This window comes from Oncorhynchus tshawytscha, linkage group LG07, assembly GCF_018296145.1.
Source record: "Oncorhynchus tshawytscha isolate Ot180627B linkage group LG07, Otsh_v2.0, whole genome shotgun sequence".
In the NCBI taxonomy this organism is placed as follows: Eukaryota; Metazoa; Chordata; class Actinopteri; order Salmoniformes; family Salmonidae; genus Oncorhynchus; species Oncorhynchus tshawytscha.
Genome location: NC_056435.1, coordinates 38,892,781 through 38,915,547, shown reverse-complemented (window position 1 = coordinate 38,915,547; position 22,767 = coordinate 38,892,781). Strand labels below are relative to the sequence as shown.

At 42.0% G+C, this 22,767-nt stretch overlaps 2 protein-coding genes across 3 annotated transcripts in view; both read left to right on the top strand.

Moving 5' to 3' along the window:
• The window catches only part of igsf21a (immunoglobin superfamily, member 21a), a 265,545-nt gene extending 251,401 nt beyond the window's left edge, over positions 1–14,144 (top strand). The window contains exons 7-10 of one of the 2 annotated variants that reach the window (XM_024427139.2): positions 2,277–2,362; positions 5,456–5,648; positions 11,444–11,482; positions 12,779–14,144. In XM_024427139.2, coding sequence (XP_024282907.1) covers positions 2,277–2,362; positions 5,456–5,648; positions 11,444–11,482; positions 12,779–12,861 — 401 coding nt within the window. In that variant the 3' untranslated portion in view covers positions 12,862–14,144. Of the gene's footprint in view, positions 1–2,276; positions 2,384–5,455; positions 5,649–11,443; positions 11,483–12,778 lie in introns of both variants that reach the window. The other variant, XM_024427138.2, reaches the window with a different exon arrangement.
• A 4,797-nt stretch (positions 14,145–18,941) lies between these two features.
• LOC112255474 (kelch domain-containing protein 7A-like) lies at positions 18,942–22,212 on the top strand. The gene is given in 2 exon segments (XM_024428454.1): positions 18,942–19,823; positions 19,826–22,212. Coding segments are annotated over 2 exon segments (1,992 nt in total). The 5' UTR covers positions 18,942–19,238; the 3' UTR covers positions 21,233–22,212.
• Positions 22,213–22,767: the final 555 nt, after the last annotated feature.

The window sequence follows — 22,767 nt, the reverse complement described above, 5'->3', positions numbered from 1 at the left end:
GGAAATTTTCAGCTTCCAGGAATTGTGTACAGATCCTTGCGCATTACCATGCTGAAACATGAGGTGATGACTGCGGATGAATGGCACGACAATGGGTCTCTGTGCATTCAAATTGCCTTTGATAAAATGCAATTGCGTTCGTTGTCTGTAGCTGATGCCTGCACATACCATAACCCAACTGCCACCATAGGGAATTATGTTCACAACGTTGACTTCAGAAAACCACTTGCCCAGACAATGCCATACACACTGTCTGCCATCGGCCCATTACAGTTGAAACTGGGATTCATCTGTGAAGAGCACTTCAGTGAGCATTTGCCCACTGAAGTCAGTTACAATGCCGAAATGCAGTCAGGTCAAGACCCTGTTGAGGACAACAAACAAGCAGATTAGTTTCCCTGAGACAGTTTCTGACAGTTTGTGCAGAAATTCTTTGGTCGTGCAAACCCACAGTTCCATCAGGTCTCAGACGATCCCGCAGGTGAAGAAGCCAGATGTGGAGGTCCTGGGCTGGCGTTGTTACATGTGGTCTGCGGTTGTGAGGCCAGTTGGACGTACTGCCAAATTCTCTAAAATGACGTTGGAAGCGACTTATGGTAGAGAAATTAACATTAACATTTAATCCCTGCAGTCAGCATGCCAATTGCACTCAAAATGTGAGACATCTGTGGCATTGTGTTGTGTGACAAAACTGCACATTTTAGAGTGGCATTTTATTTTTCCCAGCACAAGGTATCTTGGCAAAGGAGAAATGCTCATAAACAGGGATGTAAATAAATTTGTGCCAAAAAATTTAGAGAAATAAAGCTTTTTGTTCATTTTTCTGGGATCCTTTATTTCAGCTCATGAAACATGGGACCAACACTTTACATATTGCGTTTATATTTTTGTTCAGATATTTTCAAATGTGATGGAAGATCTCCTAATCCATTAGCCAGATGCAGGGTAAGAATCAGTGTCTGCCCAAGAAAAGGCATGCTTCATTAGTTCCAGCCGACGCTTTGTGACGTGATTTATGGGTGGAATTTAGGTCATTTATCTGTTTATTTATTTATTTATTTTAGTTTCGCTCATCAATTGAAACAAGCACATTGTGATTTATATTGAGAAGAGTGAATTTGATTCATTGTAAGGTTCCTGAATAACTAGATGTTGGTGTGCATATCTGACCTATTTAGGATTCCCCTCGTCCAACCAAATCTCATTACTTCTATTTGGTTCATTGTCTAACATAAGGGATCAGAAAGCGTGCTATATGGTTATCTAGATGAAAATTGTCAGTCAACTGAAGCGAAGCAGAACCAGTTTATGCAGGCCCAATTTAAGCCCCTACGACTACCACATCACCACGGAATTACAATTTGTCCTCCTGCTACAATGCTGTATAGTACATCACTAAGGTTGCATAGTTTAATCTTAAATGGATGACACACAATCTTAAAGCTGCAATATGTACATTTTTGGGAGACCTGATCAAATTCACATAGAAATGCGAGGTATAGATCTTACTGAAAGCAAGTCTAAGAAGCGGTAGATATGTTCTATGTACGCTATTTCTATGCTTCCCGTTCTTAAGTTTTGTTTTTTAGTCTTTTACTTTCAGTTTTGTACTCCAGCTTCAAACAGCTGAAAATACAACATCTTTGGTTATTGAACAGATATTTCACAGCGGTTTAGATTGTACAATGAGTCTCTACAAGTGTTTCCCAATCTCGGTCCTGGATACCCCAAGGGGTGCACATTTAGTTTTTTTCCCTAGCACTACACATCTGACTCAAATCATCAAAGCTTGATTATTTCTGCATATTGCACCTTTAAATCATGTGCAAATCATTCAATGTCTTCATTCAATCTCTGCTCTATACATAATCCATATAGGCCCCTCTGAAAGTGAACAATATGAAAGCTTCCCTGTCCCTTCTCCTGAAACTCCCATTGTTTCAATAGGAACCTAATGGATACCATCTGGGGGCTCCGTCTGTGCTAAGACAAGGGAATTAGTTCTCTCGCTGCCACCACACTCCTACTGGTGCGCTCCCATTCTCCTCCAGTAATGACTGTCTATCCAATTTAGTCCCCTCTCTCTCCAAGGGAGAATAAATCTGCAGTGGCCCTAGCTGTGGATGAAAGGACATGGAGGTCCCGAGGAAATTGTATTCGTCTCGCTCTGCTCTTCTTCCCTCCAAACAAAATAGGTACCTCCTGTATTTACTTGACATGCCACTGGGTTGACACTTCTTTTCTCTTTTCTTTCTCTTTCTCTCTCTCTCTCCCAGCGGCTCCTAAGGGCCCCAAGCTTTTGATGACCCCCACCAGGGCAAAGGTAGGGGATACGGTGCGCATCACCGTGCAAGGATTCCAGGTAGGCGCTGGGGTTCCTGGGGTAAGTGCATGGGGGTTTATGAAACCGGAGGGCCATGTTCAGTTTGGGATAGGACGGGACAGGGGAGATGTGCAGTTAAGCCTGTCAAGTTTTCTGATATAGTGGCCATTCTTACAGGGTGAGAGATACCATACGTCTTCTCGGTATAAGGCTAGCATACTGTTTCTTGTTTGAAAAAAATCATAAGTGCACTATTGGAAAAAGTGACTTGTTAGAATTTTGGGGGAATTGTTTTATCTTTTCACATGTATTTTTTCCATGTGGGGTTCTGACTATGCCTCAAGGCAATAAACTATTTCAATGAAAAATAAATAACCCATTCCAAATCTGTTTGTTTATGGATAGCTCCAATTCTCTGATGTTTTCTTTTCTTTTCTTAAGTCTATCTCCTTAAGGCATGCATCTCAAGCTAGCTGTTAGAGGATTGCTCAGCAGAGCAGAGTTTGGGTTTGTACCCGCTAGAGCATTCCAGTCAGGAGATTGTCCTTGTGTAACTATCATCCTCTGCCCCCAAAAATGATATGTTTCCAGTAGTAGCTGATCCCCATCTCAGTGACAGGAATAGGGATGCCACAGTGTTGGCGCTGCCTGCTAGAGCCAAACAGGTGGAGAGTACAAGGCAAATTCTGATAGGCCATGCTAATGGACCAGCACACCAATCACCTTTGTTACTTTTCATTCACTGCTTCATGAATTTCTGGGCATGATAGCGCTGTGTGCTTTTATAAAGTGTTTGTTTTTCATTGCTTTATTCTGGTTTGCTACTTTCAATCTAATAACGGCACTTATTCGGTGCCTTGGGTTTAGTGTAGCAGTTTAGAGTCTGGGCAGATGTATACGACTATCTCCACCCACTAATGTCATATTATTTGAAGATCTCCTTTGAATAGTGTTAAGAATGGTCACTATAAACAGGCTTGACTGGGACATACAGCCAATTTGGCCCTTCGGAAACAAACATTCGTGCATGGAGATTCATCCCAAAGAAAATCTCCCTTATCCTTCACTGGACCAAGGCTCTAGGGTTTCACTAGTAGATAAGATTTAGTGCTAAGACATATACCTCTCTTGTCTTCTCATTGTGTGATAAAAAAGATATCAGTATCCCCTACGGTTTATAATATCAGAATTATACATAATCACACAGGGTGGGCTTTTAGTTTTCTTTCCACTTGATATGCTTTGTCCCCACTCTGTATTAATCCATATGAAGATAAGAAAGGCCCTGGTGCTTTTATTGGAGCTGTCTTTTCATTTAGGCTCTGTAATGCCGTTGGGGATATGTGATAGGACCTTTCATGTTTTTTGTCTTGATAGAACCTTATGCCATGACTGCCCCTGATCAACAAACTACTTTCACTTCTGTCACCATGTGAATTCTTTGGTTTCAGAACTCTTATCAGGGCAGTCATTTTTAAAGGTTACACAAGTCACACTAGCTTAGTCAGAATGATGACACACCGGCTCCTTAAAGGCATACATTCAGTTCATTAAAGCATTTCTACAGTATGGGTCACACAGTGACAAGAGTCAAGTCGTGGTATTTTCTTTAAGACCCTGTGCAGTCAAAAACGTAATTTATCTGTGTTTATATACATTTTCAATTGTGAAATGATATTAATGTCCTTGTAGTGTGCGAGTTGTTTGAAAAGACTACCTGAAATGTCAGCCTGTTTTGGTGGGATGGAGTTTTGGCCTGCCTGGTGACGTCACAAGGCGGCAAATTAGTTAATAGACCAATAAGAAAGAGAGTTTCAAACCTATGCCTATAAAAGCTAGTTTTCAGTTTTCCACTCCCCACTCAGACCACTTTCAAACAGTCCTAGCTAAATTCTTGCTTGAGAAACTGCTCTTGCTAATAAGCAATTTTTTGATTGTTTTTGACCATTTTCATTAAAAATAATCACAATAATATACTTCATTGTTACGCTGAAATGATTTGATATTGAGATAAAAACGGTTGCATTGGGCCTTTATTAAAAGGGCTGGGAGGTCACATTTCAAAATGGTAAAAGAAAATCTAGTCAGATTATCAATAGTTTATCTCAATGGAATTTCATTCTGTTGCATCACACTTCAGGAATAGACATCTATCTTGTTCTGGCCTTTCGCTCAAGATGTATGACAGCAACATACTTGGCCCTCGGCCCTGCAGTATAAACTAGATGAAACTGGGTTCCCTAGCTGGATTCACATAAACAGAAGAAACACCTGTCCTTCTTTGACAATGTGTGAAGTGATCATAATTCCTGATGGTGTGTTGTTCCCTTTGAATAACATTTGAGCGCCACAACCCCTCGTTGCACTTTACTACTAAACGCCCTCTCCTCCCCTATTGACATGTTCTCCAGCTGTTTTGATTTGAATAACATGTCTGTATCCAGCAGATGGCAGAAAAGACATCCAGAGGAGTACAGCAGAAAGGCTTCTTCCCTCAGAGGGAGAATTATATGACATTTTGAAAAGGGGAATATTTTGAAACTGGGAAATTTCTTGAGAGGCATGAGCATCTGAAAACATTTGCAAATGTAAATCAAATCATATTTTATTTGTCACATGCTTCGTAGGTGTAGACTAACAGTGAAATGCTTACTTAGGGGTCCTTTTCCCAACAATGCAGAGCAAAAGATAAAGATTAAAAAATAAAGATATATATATTTTTTTTTAATGGTAACAGAGAAATAAATACATAGTAAATAACGAATAACAATAAGGAGTAAAAATAACAAGGCTAAATACAGGGAGTACCAGTACTGAGTCGATGTGCAGGGGAATGAGGTAATTGAGGTAGCTACTGTATGTACATATAGTAGTAGTAAGTGACTAGGCAACAGGATAGATAATAGGCAGCAGTAGCGTATGTGGTGATTTCAAAAGTGTGTTTGTGTGAGTGTGTGTGGCGTCAGTATGTAGTGTTGATTATTAATTCATACTGCTAATGTACCATTGCATTAGGGAATTGAGCTTGTATTATTCATGTAGCCTTTGCTCTTAATCTCTTGACTGGGACTTAAACTTTTTCCCCTCTTGTCCAACCCTCCCTCACACACACTTGTGGTGGTCTGTTAATAGAATGAGGTGTTCCCTGAGCCCCTCTTCACCTGGACCCGGGTCGGGGGCCGCCTGCTTGACGGGAGTGCTGAGCGGGATGGGAAGGAGCTGATTCTGGAGCGAGTGCCAGCCGAACTCAACGGCTCCATGTACCGCTGCACGGCCCAGAATCCTCTGGGCTCCACGGACACGCACACCCGCCTCATCGTCTTTGGTATGTGTCCAAACTCGTTACCATATTCTGTCATCCTAGAGGGCATTGCAGAGAATCACAAATGTAGTACTTGTTCTTGTTCATGGTATGTTTTATTCCCACTAGTCAAAGGAATATCCTCATTCAAATTTCAAACACCATTAAAATTGTGTTTCAACTGTTAATATTATGCATCCACATACTCTGAAGTATTAAGCAATGCATTTATGTAAAAAATATATATTTATGTGCCCATTTTTAGATATGAATTATCAATGCGAACTAAGTGCATGAGTAATAAGTGATTGTATCACTAAATGACTCAGCAATGCCTCTAGTACAAAGGCTGATTTATGCAAGTGAGTAATGCCCCTCATGTGGGTGAGTAGAAATCCAACAGCCATGGGAATCCCACAAGCAGCATGTAATGTACCCATTCTCTCCAACACTGACTACTAATAATCACATGAAAGGCCCATAATAGAATAAATGATCTTTGTTGTTGACAGTGTCATCTCTTTGTTCAACGACCCACCTTGAGCAAGCTAGATCAGTCTTTTCATGATGTGCTGCTATTTATCGCAGTTCCAAAGTCCTGAGTTTGCTTAAGTTGATGTGGGAGTTGGCTTGCTTGCTGACTCTATTACTGCTGTATGTCCTGCTGCCCTGGTGTGTTTGCCCTTGGGCCCTGTGGAATGACAGCTTCCTGCGTGAGAACTTGATCAGAGGCCTGTCAATCATGGCTGCTCTGTTTTAATCAAAACCGCTGCAACGAGGATGAAGGTCTTCTCCCCTGTATTATATATTATCTACTCTCGTGTTAGAGATAACTGCCATGCAAGAGTTGGAATTGATATATATATATATATATATATATATATATATATATATATATATATATATATATATATATATATATATATATACGTTCAGGGCTAGTTTCCAGGGTTAACATATGCACAGGACATGTGTGTAGCTGCCGCAGGACAATCAGAGGGTAAATCAGCTCAGGTCCATTCAGCAGAGAAGGCCATTCCACACAGTAATCTGCCTGCACTGCCATTAAGAAATTCTCTGTCCATCGTTTGATAAATCCGCACCCGGACATCCTCCAGTGAGCAATGTTTAAAAAATATGGTAGTGAAACTGTCACTTTGGGGAGGTGTTACCTTTGGGAGCGTTTTGGTAGAAAGATCACTAATGCCTATTTAACACCCTGATGCTACTTGCAGAATGTTGGCTGTCTGTGTGTCTATGTCTCTGTCCTAGTATAGATGGCTTCCACTCATGTTTAGAGGAGCAGAATGGTGATTGAGTGACCTTGAAACCGTCCCCCGCGGCCTTGAAATGGGACACTTCCCACTGGGCCGAGATGTCAATTCAACATCTATTCCACATTACTTCGGTGTAACTTCATTTAACAATGACATGGAAACAACGTTGATTCAACCAGTGTGTGCCTAGTGTGTTCTCTCTCCAGGGGCAGAGTGGATATTTGGAGCTCTGCTCTCTTGGCAAACTGTTCATTATATATCATCAATATAACAGAGTATACTGATGGCATGCTATTGAGACTCTCCACTGGCAGAAAGCAGTACTCATATCTTGATCATGAACATATCCACGTACCCTTGGTGATTACACTGAAGTGACTCATCAAATCAAATGTTATTTGTCACAAGCTTCGTAAACAATAGGTGTAGACTAACAGTGAAATACTTACTTATCGGCCTTTCCCAACCATGCAGAGAGAAAGAAAATTGATAAATAATACAAAAAGTAATAAATAACATGTAATAATAATAGTAATAATAAATACACAATGAGTATCGATAACTTTGCTATATACATGGGGTTCCAGTATCGAGTTTATGTGCAGGGGTATGATGTAATTGAGGAAGATATGTACATACAGTGTCTTCAGAAAGTATTCATACCACTTGACGTATTCCACATTTTGTTGTGTCACAGCCTGAATTCAAAATGTATTCAAAAAAATTTTTTTCACCCATATACACAAAATACCTCATAATGACAAAGTCAAAACATGGCTTTCGAAATGTTTGCAAATGTTTTGAAATTGAAAAACAGAAATGTCTCATTTCCATAATTATCCACACCCCTGAGTCCATACTTTGTAGAAGCATCTTTGGCAGCAATTACAGCTGTGAGTCTTCCTTGGTAAGTCTCTAAGAGCTTTCCAAACCTGTATTGTGCAACATTTGCCAATTATAATTTTTAAAAGTATTCAAGCTCTTTCAAATTGGTTGTTGTTCATTGCTAGACAATCATTGTCAGGTCGTGCCATAGCTTTTCAAGTAGAGTTAAGTCAAAACTGTAACTCGGCCACTCAAGAACATTCACTGTCTTTTTGGTAAGCAACTCGTGTAGATTTGGCCTTGCGTTATTGCCCTGCTGAAAGGTGAATTAATTTGCCCGTGTCTATGCTTGAATGCTTGAATATATGGAGAGTGGTACTCAGTAATGTGTTGTATTGGATTTGCCACAAACATAACACTTTTGTATTCAGGACAAAAAGTTAATAGCTTTTTGAGGTATTTCTTTAGTGCCTTGTTGCAAACAGGATGCATGTTTTGGAATAGTTTTATACTGTACACGCTTACTTCTTTCACTCTGTCAATTATGTTAGTATTGTGCAGTAACTACAATGTTGTTGATCCATCCTCAGGTTTCTCCTATCACACTCATTAAGCTCTGTAACTGTTTTAAAGTCACCATGAGGCCTCATGGTGAAATCCCTGAGGGGTCTCCTTCCTCTCCGGGCAACTGAGTTAGGAAGGACGCCTGTATCTTTGTACTGACTGGGTGTATTGATACACCATCCGAAGTGTAATTAATAACTACACCATGCTCAAAGTGATATTGAGTGTCTACTTTTTAAAAATTTCTCCAATATGTACCCTTCTTTGCGAGGCATTGGAAAACCTCCCCGGTCTCTGTGGGTGAATCTGTGCTTGATATTCATTGCTAGACAAAGGGACCTTTCAGATAATTGTTTGTGTGGGGTACAGAGATGAGGTAGTCATTAAAAAATAATGTTAAACACTAGTATTGCACACAGAGTAAGTCCATACAACGTATGTGACTTGTTAACTAACTATTTAGCAGTGATATGGCTTGGGGTAGAAGCTGTTCGGGGTCCTGTTGGTTCCAGACTTGCATCTGTACCCCTTGCTGTTCGGTAGCAGAGACCAAGTCTATTACTTGGGTGGCTGGAGTCTTTGACAATTTTTAAGGCCTTCTTCTGACATCGCCTGGTATAGAGGTCCTGGTTGGCAGGGAGTTCGGCCCCGGTGATGTACTGAGCCATATGCACAATCCTCTGTTTGGCCTTGTGGTCAGATGCCAAGCAGTTGCCATACCAAGCGGGGATACAGCCAGTCAAGATGGTCCCAATGGTGAAGCTGTAAAACGTTTTGAGGATCTGAGTACCCACGCTAAACCATCTTGAGGGGGAAAAGACGTTGTTGTGCCCTCTTCACGACTGTGTTGGTGTGTCTGAACATTATATATGTGACTGGTTTCAGGAAACTAGGCGTATGTCACAAGTCACGACTTCACAGGAGTTCACGACTTCACAGGAGTTCACGACTTCACAGGAGTTCACGACTTCACAGGAGAGCCGTTTGAACGTACATTTATTTTTATTTTTATCAAAATGCGTTTACAAGTTTATCAACTTCCAAAGCCGAATTACTTCCCCATTGTTCTTCGAAAATGCAGTGTATGACATACCATTTTGTAGATCTGAGTCTCTACTTTTTGACAATGTAAAAAAAAAACATTTCAAATTTTGCTACATAAGACCGAATCCAGGTGGTGAGTCACATATGTGACCGACCGCCTCGATTCGGTCTTATGTAGAATCTTTTGAAATAGTTTACAAATATCCTACATTACAGTATGTCTGCCATTTTGGAGTTGTAGTGCATGTGATGTTTCAAATTCAGCATCGTTCACACCCTCTTAAGCCTTAACGCTACAGAATACAATGACATTGTAGATGATTCTTTGCTTCCAACTTTGTGGCAACAGTTTTGGGAAGGCCCATTCCTGTTTCAGCATGATAATTCCCCCGTGCACAAAGCGAGGTCCATACAGAAATGGTTTGTCAAGATCAGTGTGTAAGAACTTGACTGGCCAACTCTCGACCCGCTGCACTACAGCCGCGTCAATGTAAATGGGGGTGTGCTCGTCCCCCCGTTTCCTGTAGTCCATGATCAGCTCCTTTGTCTTGCTGATGTTGAGGGAGAGGTTGTTGTCCTGGCACCACACTGCCAGGTCTCTGACCTCCTCCCTATAGGCCGTTTCATCTTTCCAGTGATCAGGCCTACCACCATTGTGTCGCCAGCAAACTTAATAATGGTGTTGAAGTTTGCACCTCAATGCAGACGTGGGTGAACAGGGAATACAGGAGGGGACTAAGCACACACCCCTGAGGGGCCCTCATGTTGGTGGATGTGTTGTTGCATACCCTCACCACTTGGCCCCTCTGGAAGTCCAGGATCCAGTTGCAGAGGGAGGTGTTCAGTCCCAGGTTTCTTAGCTTAGTGATGAACTTGGAGGGCACTATGGTGTTGAACACTGAGCTGTAGTCAATGAACAGCATTCTCACATAGGTGTTCCTCTTGTCCATGTGGGAGAGGGCTGTGTGGAGTGCAGTAGAGATTTCATAATCTGTGGATCTGTTGGGGCAGTATGTGAATTGGAGTGGGTCCAGGGTGTCTGGGATGATGATGTTTATGTGAGGTATGACCAGCGTTTCAAAGCAATTCATAGTTACAGATGTGAGTGCTAAGGGGCGATAGTCACTTAGACAGGTTACCTTGGAGTTCTTGGGCACAGGGACTATGGTGTTCTGCTTGAAACATGTAGGTATGGCAGACTAGGTCAGGGAGAGGTTGAACATTTCAGTGAAGACACTTGCCAGCTGGTCAGTGCATGCTCTGAATACGCGTCCTGGTAATCCGTCTGGCGCTGCAGCCTTGTAAATGTTAACCTGTTTAAAGGTCTTACTCAGCAGTGAAGAGGCTGGCTGTCACAAACACACTGATTTATCTGTGTCTTTGTGGACTGAGTAGGGAAATCGCATGTGGATGCTAATAGATCAGCAGTTCCTTTTCTGCTATTGCCCTCTTTCCCCACCTAACTGCTGCTCTAACTTACCAGAGAGCCCAATGTCCACAGCTCTATTAATACAGGCTCACCAGCGGGATGTCATTTAACATGAGCTTAAGGAACGTAGAGTTCAGCTTCATTAGACCCTCTACCCATGTCAGCTCACTATTTTCTCATCATCACTTCTTTTCCCTTTCTCTGTCTGTCTGTCTGTCTGTCTGTCTGTCTGTCTGTCTGTCTGTCTGTCTGTCTGTCTGTCTGTCTGTCTGTCTGTCTGTCTGTCTGTCTGTCTGTCTGTCTGTCTGTCTGTCTGTCTGTCTGTCTGTCTGTCTGTCTGTCTGTCTGTCTGTCTGTCTGTCTGCCTGCCTGCCTGTCTGTCTGTCTGTCTGTCTGTCTCTCTCTCTCTCTCTCTCTCTCTCGCTCTCGCTCTCGCTCACGCTCTTTCAATTCAATTCAAAGTGCATTATTGGCATGGGAAACATATGTTTAAATTACCAAAGCAGTGAAATAGATAATAAACAAAAGTAAAATAAACAATGTAAAATGAACAGTAAACATTACACTCTCAAAGTTTTTAGTGTAATAGTATCATATGATGGCTGTACAGTGTTAAAACAATATCTCTCTCTCTCTTTCTGTTTACCCTCTCTCTATTTTCCCTTAATCTCTATCAACAGAAAATCCTGCCATGATGAAAAACACTCAGAATCCGAACAGTAAGTATGGCACCCATGAAGACCACTCACAGAGAATGTTTATTTTGTAGTCTTTTAAAGAGCATTTCTCCTTTTTGTTTGTTTAAATGTTGTTTTTCTCACACATTTTTGAAGATGTATTTGAATACATTTGAGATGACAAGCATGCAATCTGTATCCAAAATGGGACAGTAACAAATAACTAGCTACTAGCTACTTCTTGGTTAGGGTTTGATGGACAGACAAACTGACGACAGGTGAACACAATGTCTGTCATTCTATCGTCAACAGAAATCTCTCCCCCTATGTTCAGATACAATACTCCTTCAGTCACTATCCACTTGTATACATTTGTGAGAACTGTGAGATTAGGGTTGTTTCATACACACCGTGGGGCCTCATTTGCAGCGCCTCCAATTATCATATGTTAAGATGAGGGATTGTCAAAAAAAGCACAGAGGGATATGAGGGTTCTCTTTCTCAGTCTCTCTCTCTCTCTGCTGCTTTGCTTGCCATATCTTACGGATGTAAATGTTAATATGCAAATGATCCGGCAGGAGCAGGTTTGCCACAGCAAGGACAGAATCAGGTCAGTGAGGAAGGTACCGATCGCGGAGCGAGGCGCAGATATGCCTCGCATGCAAGTCAAATCAGTGTAGAACATGGCCCCGAGAGGTCGCCGCACACGTGTCTGATCGCTCAGTGGCTGATCTGCCAACTCCTCCCTCTGTGTGTGTGGGAAGTCCACCTTATCTGTCAGTCAGCACAGAGGCCACAACAGAGAACAGCAACAAACCACATACCTTTTAAGGGCCACCATCCATCTCTGTCAGAGTTTCAACCCTCTCGTTGTCCTAACAAATGTTTTAGAATATTGATGATAATGGAAATTAACTGAGGTATAGAGACGCATGGGAAGTGGGGCAGTGGCCCGTAGTAGTTGTTTATTGCATTCCTACTTAAACAAGCGGAATGTGTAAGGCTATTACAATTGTAGTTCTAGAAGGAATATCATGTTTAGCATCATTAACATCAGTGGAGAATGTGGTTAAGTTGACATAAAAGCAAAGAGCCAGGATTCCCAATTGCCCTTGTTTTGAAAGGCTTTACCGAGACATAATATCTGACCAGATCTGCTCTGGCAGTACATGATTTGGTTCCATTCATTTTTATTACGTAGAAAGGAAATTATGACCTGACCAAGAAGTAACTGACCGATCAGTGTTTTTATTGAGATTAAAGTCTGTTTTGTCTAGTGACTGGCAATTATAAATAGTGATTGTATCTGACTCTTCTCTCTTTTTCTGGCCCTTGCAGATGGAGCCACACACGTGGATGTAGTCGGACTAATATGGATGGTGCTGTCCCTGGCCCTCACAGTGACTGTGAAACTGACGTGAACCCTCCCAGCCAACACACACTCTGTATACACACACAACACACAGTAGACCCACAGAGACACACACACACACACACACACAAACAATCCCAAGCCTTTCCAACACACATACACACACCACATACACATGCCACAAGCCCAAAACACCACCACACCACAAACAGACACACATACAACCACACCACACAGTCCTGCAAGCCTTTTCCAGTCATCCAACCTGCCCTCCATGCATCAGTCTTTCAGGAACCAGTGCCACCACCCGATGGGCCTCTACTCTGTTTTTAAAATGAAATAATAACAATGATTATATAATAAAGAAAACAACTTCCTGAACATGAGAATAGCCACCTCCAGTATACCCCTTCCCCCGACCACACCTTCTTTTTGTTTCTTGTCACACCTCTGCCTGTTGATCAATAAAATGAGTTGTTAAAAAAGGAAAATAAAAAGCATTTGGGTTTGTTTTGATATGTTCAAATGTTGCAAGTGTGAAGAGAGACACTGAGCCGACGAGTGTGGGAGGGCCAACCAGTTGTCCCATTCACTGGGCTGTGTTGTACCCAGTCTTTAAGCTACACATAAACAACTGGGAACAAATGTGAACGCTCAATGAGCACATTCTTTTTGTATCACGATTACAGGTATTTCTTTTCTTGGATGGCTTGGAATGTACAAGAGGACTAAACGCAAAGAGAAAATGGAAAATCTCCTTTTTGAGTGTATTTTGTGTACATCTGTGTAAATATTGAAGATAATCAAAGAGGTTTTATGGGTTCAGGTTAGGATTGGTTGGTGAAGAGTTGGGAGGGTTTGCAGCAGCTCACAGCCTTTGTTTGTATTTTCTCATCCTTTATCGCTGTTTCAAGAGATAATCCTATAGGCTGTCAGGACAGAACAGTTTACAGCCTTCTGATCCCATTCATTCAGTCTCTACATCTGTGTGACAAGTTTGAAAATGAGGACAGAAAAAAACAATGCAAATATCCTACATTATGTCTGCCGTTTTGGATTTGTAGTGCATGTGACGTTTGACAATTCGTTCTCCTTTTCGTGTTTTGCAGTGGTCAACACTGCATCTCATTGTCACTGGCCTGTAAATCCAGTTATTTACTTGTTACATACTTAAGTGACATTGCATTATGTACAATATGTAACTCTTCCCCCTGACATCTCCTAGTAGGATCATGTTAGCCACCATTTCAGGAAGATGCTCACCTGAAACAGAGTGCTAACAGGGTTGTTGCATTTGTTTCATATCACCTGTATTAAAATGGAGAGATTATCAAATAATCTGGCTTGACTTTACTTCTACAACCTAAGCGTGTTTTATATGACATATAGTAAAACTGCCTTACTCTCTTTACTATGGGAGATAGATAGGCCTACCTAATAATTTATTTGATCACATATTGGATAACAGGTTAATATACATACATGACCTTTAGAATAATCATATTCCAATATATGAGGAAAAATGAAGAATCTATGCAAATGTCCTCTCAACACATCAACTATGAGTTTCTCTACTTTGGGGCCATGACAAAGTGTATATGGAGGTATTTGGCAGGAATATTTGATGACCTTCCAGAGGTCAAGAGATTATCCCTTGGGCCTTTTCTTTACAGAAGATCTACAATAAAACTGCCAAATATTTCAAGTTCAGTTGCTGGAAATAATTAGGTTGGAATATACAGTATTCTGACACGGACATTAACCCCTTTATGCTGATCTGGATACAGTGGGGTCCAAAATGATTGACACCCTCATAAAAATGAGCCAAAAATGACTGTATAAAATAAATAATTCATATACAGAGCTAATCTATATATACCAAAGCATGACAGGTGTACAAAATCAAGCACACAGCCAAGCAATCTCCATAGACAAACATTGGCAGTAGAATGGCCTTATGGAAGAGCTCAGTGACTTTCAATCGTCTGTCCTCAGTTGCAACATTCACAAATGAGTTCCGAACTGCCTCCGGAAGCACAAGAACTGTTCGGTGGGAGCTTCATGAAATGGGTTTCCATGGCCGAGCAGCCGCACACAAGCCTAAGATCACCATGCACAATGTCAAGCATCGGCTGGAGTGGTGTAAAGCTCGCCTCCATTGGACTCTGAAGCATTGGAAACGCGTTCCCTGGAGTTATGAATCACACTTCACCGTCTGGCAGTCCGACAGACGAATCTGGGTTTGGCAGATGCCAGAACGCTACCTGTCCAAATGCATAGTGCCAACTGTCAAGTTTGGTGGAGGAGGAATACTGATCTGGTGCTGTTTTTCATAGGTCGGGCTAGGCCTCTTAGTTCCAGTGAAGCGAAATCTTCAGAATACAGTCTTCAGAATACAATTACATTCTAGATGATTCTGTGCTTGGGGAAGGCACTTTCCTGTTTCAGAATGACAAAGCACCATATAACAAAGCGAGGTCCATAAACATTTCTTATGTAGAGATCGATGTGGAAGAACTTGACTGACCTGCACAGAGCCCTGACCTTAACCCCATCAAACACCTTTGGGATGAATTGGAATGCCGACTGCGAGCCAGGCCTCGTCACCCAACACCGATCCCGACCTCACTAATGCTCTTGTGGCTTAATAGAAGCAAGCCCCGCAGCAATGTTTTAACATCTAGTGGAAATCTTTCCCAGAAGAGTGGAGGCTGTTATAGCAGCAAAAGAGGGACCAACTCCATGTTAATGCCCATGATTTTGGCATGAGATGTTTGAAAAGCAGGTGTCCACATACTTTTGGTCATGTACTGTATACTGTTTTCTCAAAATAATTGGGAAATTATATTATTTTATACCGATAGAATTGCTCAGAGAAAGATATTTTGTTTAACAAGTTAAACGTATTTTTCTCAAGAAGGAAGGGGTCAAAATTATTGACACCCCTGTTTTCAATACCTTTCAGTACCTCACCTTGCGAGGATAATGGCACTGAGCCTTTTTCTAAAATATTTTATGAGTTGGAGAACACATTGGGAGGGATCTTACACTACTCCTCCATACAGAAACAATCCAGTTCCTTAATATCCTTTGCCTGCACTTATGGAAAGCCCTCTTCAATTCAAACCACAGGTTTTCAATGGGTTTCAAGTCCTGAGACTGAGATGCAAAATTATTTTGCGACCAATTAACCATTTCTTTGTGGATTTTGATGTGTGATTGGGGTTATTGTCTTGCTGGAAGATTCACTGGCAGAGGCAACCAGGTCTATGGCTAAAATGTCCTGGTACTAGGAAAAGTTAATGGGGTCTTTGACCTTAATCAATCAATCACATTTATTTATAAAGCCCTTCTTACATCAGCTGATGTCACAAAGTGCTGTACAGAAACCCAGCCTAAAACCCCAAACAGCAAGCAATGCAGGTATAGAAGGGACACAGGACCGTTGGATGCAAAATAGCCCTGTAACATCAAAGATCAACAACCATATTTTAGAGTAGGTATGGGGTTTTGTTCTGCTTATGCATTCTCATTTAGACGCCAAAACCACCTCTCATGTGCAAGGCCAAAGAGTTCTATTTTCATGTCATCTGACCAAAGCACCGGTTCAAAGTCCCAATGCTGTTTAGCCATATCCAAGCATTTACATTTGTTGGATCAGCTATGATTTATGCAAATTGTCTTTTAATGACTTGAATTATTCTGCCTGAATAAAATGCACATCATTACTTTATTTACAAAATAATCAATTCTGTGAGTGCATGATATACTCATTTGTTTTCCTATTTATGTTTCTCATAGTCCATCTGAGAAAAGAACGCTTCCAGTCTTTAACTTACAAAAAGTACATGTGGATCTTCATTGAAGGCCATCCATGATAAAAGAGACAGTAGACCAAATTAAAGCACACCACATTGAATTATGAAAACTGTTTGACATCCTATCTCTATAGTATGCATTTCTGCTGTGTTCGCATTATTTGAAGGGCATGCATATCTGATTTCCAATGTAATCATTTTTGTGAAGTATGCAATAACAGTTTTTCATGAGTACATCAGTGCTTTTTCAAAGGGGCTCAGACCAAATGAAAAAAATATAGAGTATGGTAAATATATTTGCTTGAATTACATATACGCATCAATTGCTTTGTTTGTTCATACTTCAGTGCTAAACTTGTAATCAGAATTACCTTCAGGTTATTTCGTCCTCTGCTAGTCATGTAGCCACAGCGTTCACTTCCCCATATCCTCCCTTTCATGATCTTAATCTATTACACAGTCCACCCATCCTCCAAGAATAACGCTTGCAGTAGTATGGTTCACCTCAAATAGTTACGGCTGTTTAAACTGTTTACATTTTCCATTTTCTGTCCATATGATATCACAGGAGGGGAAGAGGTGAAAGAGTCTCCGCACAACACTGCACATGCTGGCAATCATTTTGTTCTGCAGTGCTCCTGAATGGTACACCTGAGACAGCGGCGGCACAGAAGAGAAGGAGCTGCCTTTGTGGCACACCAGTGAATTATTCACGACTAACCGTGCCTGCTGAATCCAGATCCCTTTACGGGCCTCTGGAAGCTATGCTATCAGATGGCCAAATAGTGTCTATGTCACAGAGGACACTCGTTCAAATGGCTACCTGAGTGACACGTCTCCCTGAGTGTCACTGCATCGCTGCTGGACCAGCTCTTTGTTGTGACCCTGGACTCAGTCAAGCGTTATCGGCAACACAAATTCAAATTTGACAGCTCAACTGCAGTGACTGAGCGACAGGACTCCAGCTTGACAGAGATGTATGTGTGTATGCCCATTCAGTCTATAAATATGGATGATATTGTCAGACTCATACAGTTAACACTCCTTTTTGGCATTGAGGCTCCGACGGTTGTCTGACTGCATCCCTCTTACATGATACAATACGTGTTCATCGGAGTGTGATAGAAATGACAACATCATTAATACTTGAACACAGCCATTTCGTTCGAAACTAAAAGTCTGTGCTTAAATTACCAATGTATTGTTACGCTTTATTTGGATAGTCCGAATTTTTCATATGTAGATGCTCTACAGATTGTCATACTATCAACAAACTATCTGTGGATAAGCAACTGTTTGCAAAGGTTACGATTAGATTTAGGTTTAGAATAAAGTTTAGAGTTAGGGTAAAGTTTATGGTTAGGATAAGGGTTAGTAGATAGTTATTTGAAATGTTACTGATACTCTGTAGAGCATCTACACTCTAAAAGGGTTACCAAAAGGGTTCTTCGGCTGTCCCCACTGGAGAAACCTTTATGGTTCCAGGGAGAAACCTTTTTGGTTCCAGGTAGAACCATTTTTGGTTCCATGTAGAACCCTTTCTACAGAAGGTTCTACATGGAACCCAGAAGTGTTCTACCTGGAACCAAAAGTGTTCTAACTGCAACCAAAAGGGGTTCTTTGAAGAGATATCCAGTGGGGAGAGCTGAAGAACCCTTTTAGGTTCTAGATAGCACCTTTTTTTCTAAGCGTGTACAGATGGACTATCCAAATAAAGTGTTACCAAATGTATAGTTACATTTTATATGAACATTACCCCTGGTCTCTTTCCCCTCTGTAGCTGAGCCAAAACCAATGTGTTGTATAGTGTGTGTTGCATAGTGAGAGACATTTGCTATTGGCTTTTGCCTGTGCAAACAACTGTATCCTGGTAATTATGGCCTCAAATGCCTCCAATCAGCCTTTCGCACGCCTTAGTCAATCCCTGTTCTCAGCAGATAGCAACCTGCCATGTGTTTAACTGGAGAGGGAGTGTGATATATCAATAGAGACATATGATCCAGGCCACAACATTAGGCTAAACAGCACAAATAGTCTGAATCCAAGTTTAACCTTGTGGTGGTATACAGTAGTTTCCAAGCTGTTAAAACACTTAAATACTCACTCAGTAAACAACATCATAAACTCATCTTGAGTTGAGTCAAAAAACATCCCGGTATGAATATGTTATTTTCTACATAGTGAAGGACAGAGCAAATATGATCACCTGCTACAAGTAGAACATGACCGCTTTCCCACCCCTCCAGTGAGGGATGCAAATAGTGTTGCTGCAAGTATCAGTTTACATGTTGTCCAGAGAGAGAAGAGAGAACAGACACAGTCATCAGATCTCTGCAGCACGCTGGGTGCCGGCTACCATTGGCTAAGATGCATTGAAAGAAATACCCAGACAAAAAGGTTGTTAAACTTGGCAACTCGTCCGTTTAGATATGCCCATAGCAGACCTGCTGGGTGTCCAGTTTGACATTCACCTGCTGGGGAGGCTGACGTGTTCGTTGGCCGCTGTGCTGCTCATCTCCTGTGTATACAGATTTTACAGCCCCATGGGTACAGGCCTCCTTCAGACGGGCCCACTGAAGCACCCAATGGAATCTGTCGGAACTGCAAGATGGAACTGCGGCCTCAAAGCACAGCCAAACATGACTCCAGAAACAATGGGGACAAACAGCCTGGCCACTCACAGATTAGCCCTGTGAGGGATGACCTGACACCTGACAACACCAATACAGAAACAGGGGAAGGAGAATTGCCCCAGCCTAAAGATGTTTGCCAGCTCGCAAACACTGAAGAAATGGTTACGCCGCAGGATGGATCAAATGTAGAAGACAACAGCTTGGAGTTGGAGGGAGAAGTCCCTGCTGTGTTTGTTGAGGAGGCTGAGATAGATATCCCCATGTTAGTTGAAGAGGCTGAGATTAAGATCAGATATTGCAAGTTTGGATCCACCTTGAAACTCCCTTATCCTAATAACAGTGGTCTGGCCAGCACATCGGGCAATCTGTCCCCTTCCTTTCTGCAGAGGCTGGAGGGCAGTGTGGGGGTGGGTGTGGGCAGGGAACTGAGGCAAGACCTGGGGCTGCATGGGGCCTACTCCGCCTTCCTCTCAAAGGCAGAGATCACAGTGGAGGATGCCAACCTCGTGATGGAGGGACCTGAGAAGCAGAGTGTTGTGCGAGGAAAGATTTATGAATACTGTACTATGCGGAATGTTCCTCGCACTCCACCACAGACTCCATATTAGGTCTGTTTGAGGGGAATTCACTGGACTCACAGTCGGTGGAGTTTGGAAGATGTGGCAGCAGCCTCACTGAGCCTCCCCACTCTCGGGCCTCTTCATCAGGGGATCCCAGCCCTGTCAGCCCACTCAGTCCTACCACAGACACCAGGCACCCCAGTGCATGGGAGGAGCACATCCTAGAAACCATAGCTGGGGCCAAATGTATAAATCTGCCTCCAGAGAACATGGGCAGCTCAGAGATCTTTAAGGCCAAGTTTGATTTGGGCAACTGCGTGGAGGTGGAGCTGTCTAAGAAGCATGGGCAGGCCCCTCTGCAGCAGTCAGCTCTTAGAGTGATGTCTGACAACTACCTCCAGATCCTCAGGGATCCAGGTCTGTATGGGAGGCTGAGAGCAGGTGATCAGGATGAGATCCAGAAACAGCGTATGAGAGGAAGGCAGTTCCTAATGGCAGGCAACATGGGCCCTCAGGACTGGGTGGGGAGTAGTCCTCAAGGGACAAAAAGGGAGCAGGGAGTCACCACCATACCATGTAGTGGTCTCTACTATTATGATGATTATAAAGACAGCTGGCACCCACTGTGTCCCATCCCTCAGGAAGTCATCTCCAAAGGCTGTGCCATGTGCACTATGGACAACTACTTATTTGTAGCAGTGGGGGGCTGCCAGCAGGGTACAGATAGAGAGATGAAGCCTTCCAAGAGAGTGTTCTGCTACAACCCCGTAACATCAATTTGGAAAGAGATCAGTCCTATGAACGAGTCCAGGCCCCACTGCAAACTGGCAGCCCTGCAGGGCTACATCTATGCAATCGGAGGGGAGTGTCTGTCTACCGTAGAGCGCTATGACCCCCGCTCTGACAGATGGACTTTTGTGGCCCCACTGCCCAATGATACATTTGCTGTGGCCCATCATGTCACAGTGTGCAACAGGAAGCTCTTTGTTCTAGGAGGAACACTGAGATACACACTGTTGCGCTACAACCCAAATATCAACGTGTGGAGGAAAAGCTCAATAACGGGCAGCAAAGAGAGAACCACTGAGATAGTGGGAGTGAGGAACTTCCTATATCGCTTTGATGTCAGCCCGCAGCTAGGCATCAGTGTGTACCGCTATCACACTGTGGCACGACTATGTTACGAGTGCTGCACCAAACGCCTTGACCAATGCCTCGCCTTCCAGTGTGTCGCCTTGGACGACACCATCTACTGCATGAGCCACCAGCTCACCATGAGCTTCCTGGCTGAAGAGATCTCTCCAAGATTTGTTGCAGATGATTTGAGTGTCCTCTCTGGAGCCAAGGGCATCCTTTTCCCGTTTCTCCTCTCACTTCCTGATACGAAGGCTCACCAGACCAGTGTGTAACCTGGAATGCTTCTCCTCAGCACAGACAAGGACAGAGCAGTGAGGGAGTATCTAATTTACTTGTGCACCAAGGCCATTTTTCAGAGCTGAGTGTATCCTACTGAGAAGCACAGCTGTCTTAATCAGAGGCAATGAAAGTAAAATATTAACATCATTAATGGTAATTCGATTACTGCTTGTTTAGATTTATTTAGGGTACACTGCCATAGAAATTATATGTATTGTGAAGGTGTTTTGTTCTTTTCATTTTCCTCCTGCCTTGCACTACATTACTCCTAAATCATGCAAGATGTGCACTTTCTCCCCTGTAATAATTCATAAAAAAATCTTAAGTTAATTCACTCTAGCCATAATGCTTTGGAGCAGTGGGGTAATATAGTAATAATCCATCACAGTTGGTTACTATATAGGGAACAAATATTACTCACACAGGGACTGGACTCAATACAATTACCCACATGTGATCTATAAATATGACATGATGTAAAAGGTTGTGACTTACAGCATAATGTATGTGAGCTTCAATAAACAAAAGTAATTGCTCATTTTGAATCTCCTCCAAGATTGGGGCATAGTATACGCCTGATTCCTGCTGTTGTTTTCAACATTGTTGATATAAGGATAGCACTGAACCATGTTCAGTTATTCATGTACCAAAATAACGAATGACTGTAATGAAAGTACACATATTTATCCTTACATTTGTACAGTATTAATCAACAGAAGAAAGAAATATGCAGATTTCATTGAAGGTTACTTATCTAAGCAGTCATACAACTCTGTTGAAAAAAAAACCTGTAAGCATTTTGTGCAACAATGTGCTAGCTATTATGTCATGTGGTTAAACATTGTTAAAATTAAATTCATTTTCCTTCCAAACAGTGACAGATTTCCAATGATAAGTCATCAACAATCTAACAAACAGAGCTCTGCTGTGTGATGTGTCGTTTCTGACAGCAGACTTCATTAATGCATTTGTAGGAGGATAGATGTGGCTGTTAATGGATGTGTTGCGTAATTACATTGACAATATACATATTTGAAATAAAAGTATGATTCTTTGTTCATTTAAAACAAGCTGTTTGTTCTTACAAAGAGCAATCATAGACTAAGAACAACAGTGAGTGATACAGCACCCTTGCCTGGGATTTCAGTTTGTGACATGCCGCTATAGCGCCATCATGTGGTTTGGTCTATGTATATATATATATATATATATATATATATATATGTACACTGTATATATAGACTCTGTGTCTGAATAACTAAACATGAAAGTGCAAAGGAGTCCTTTGCACTGTGTGTAGCATAACCAATAACACACAACCTACCCGTCTTCTGACTCACACAAAATCAGCAGTGCACTTAAGTATTGAGATGAGTAACAGAGAGGCAGGCAAAGGGCTTCAGCTGCACTGGCTGAGGCAGCAGCAGAAGAGAGACGCAGATGGTTGACCATCAAACATAAGCATCTTTGATTCCTCCTAATTAAACACTTTGATTCCCTGTAATTAAACACCTAATGGAATGGTCCC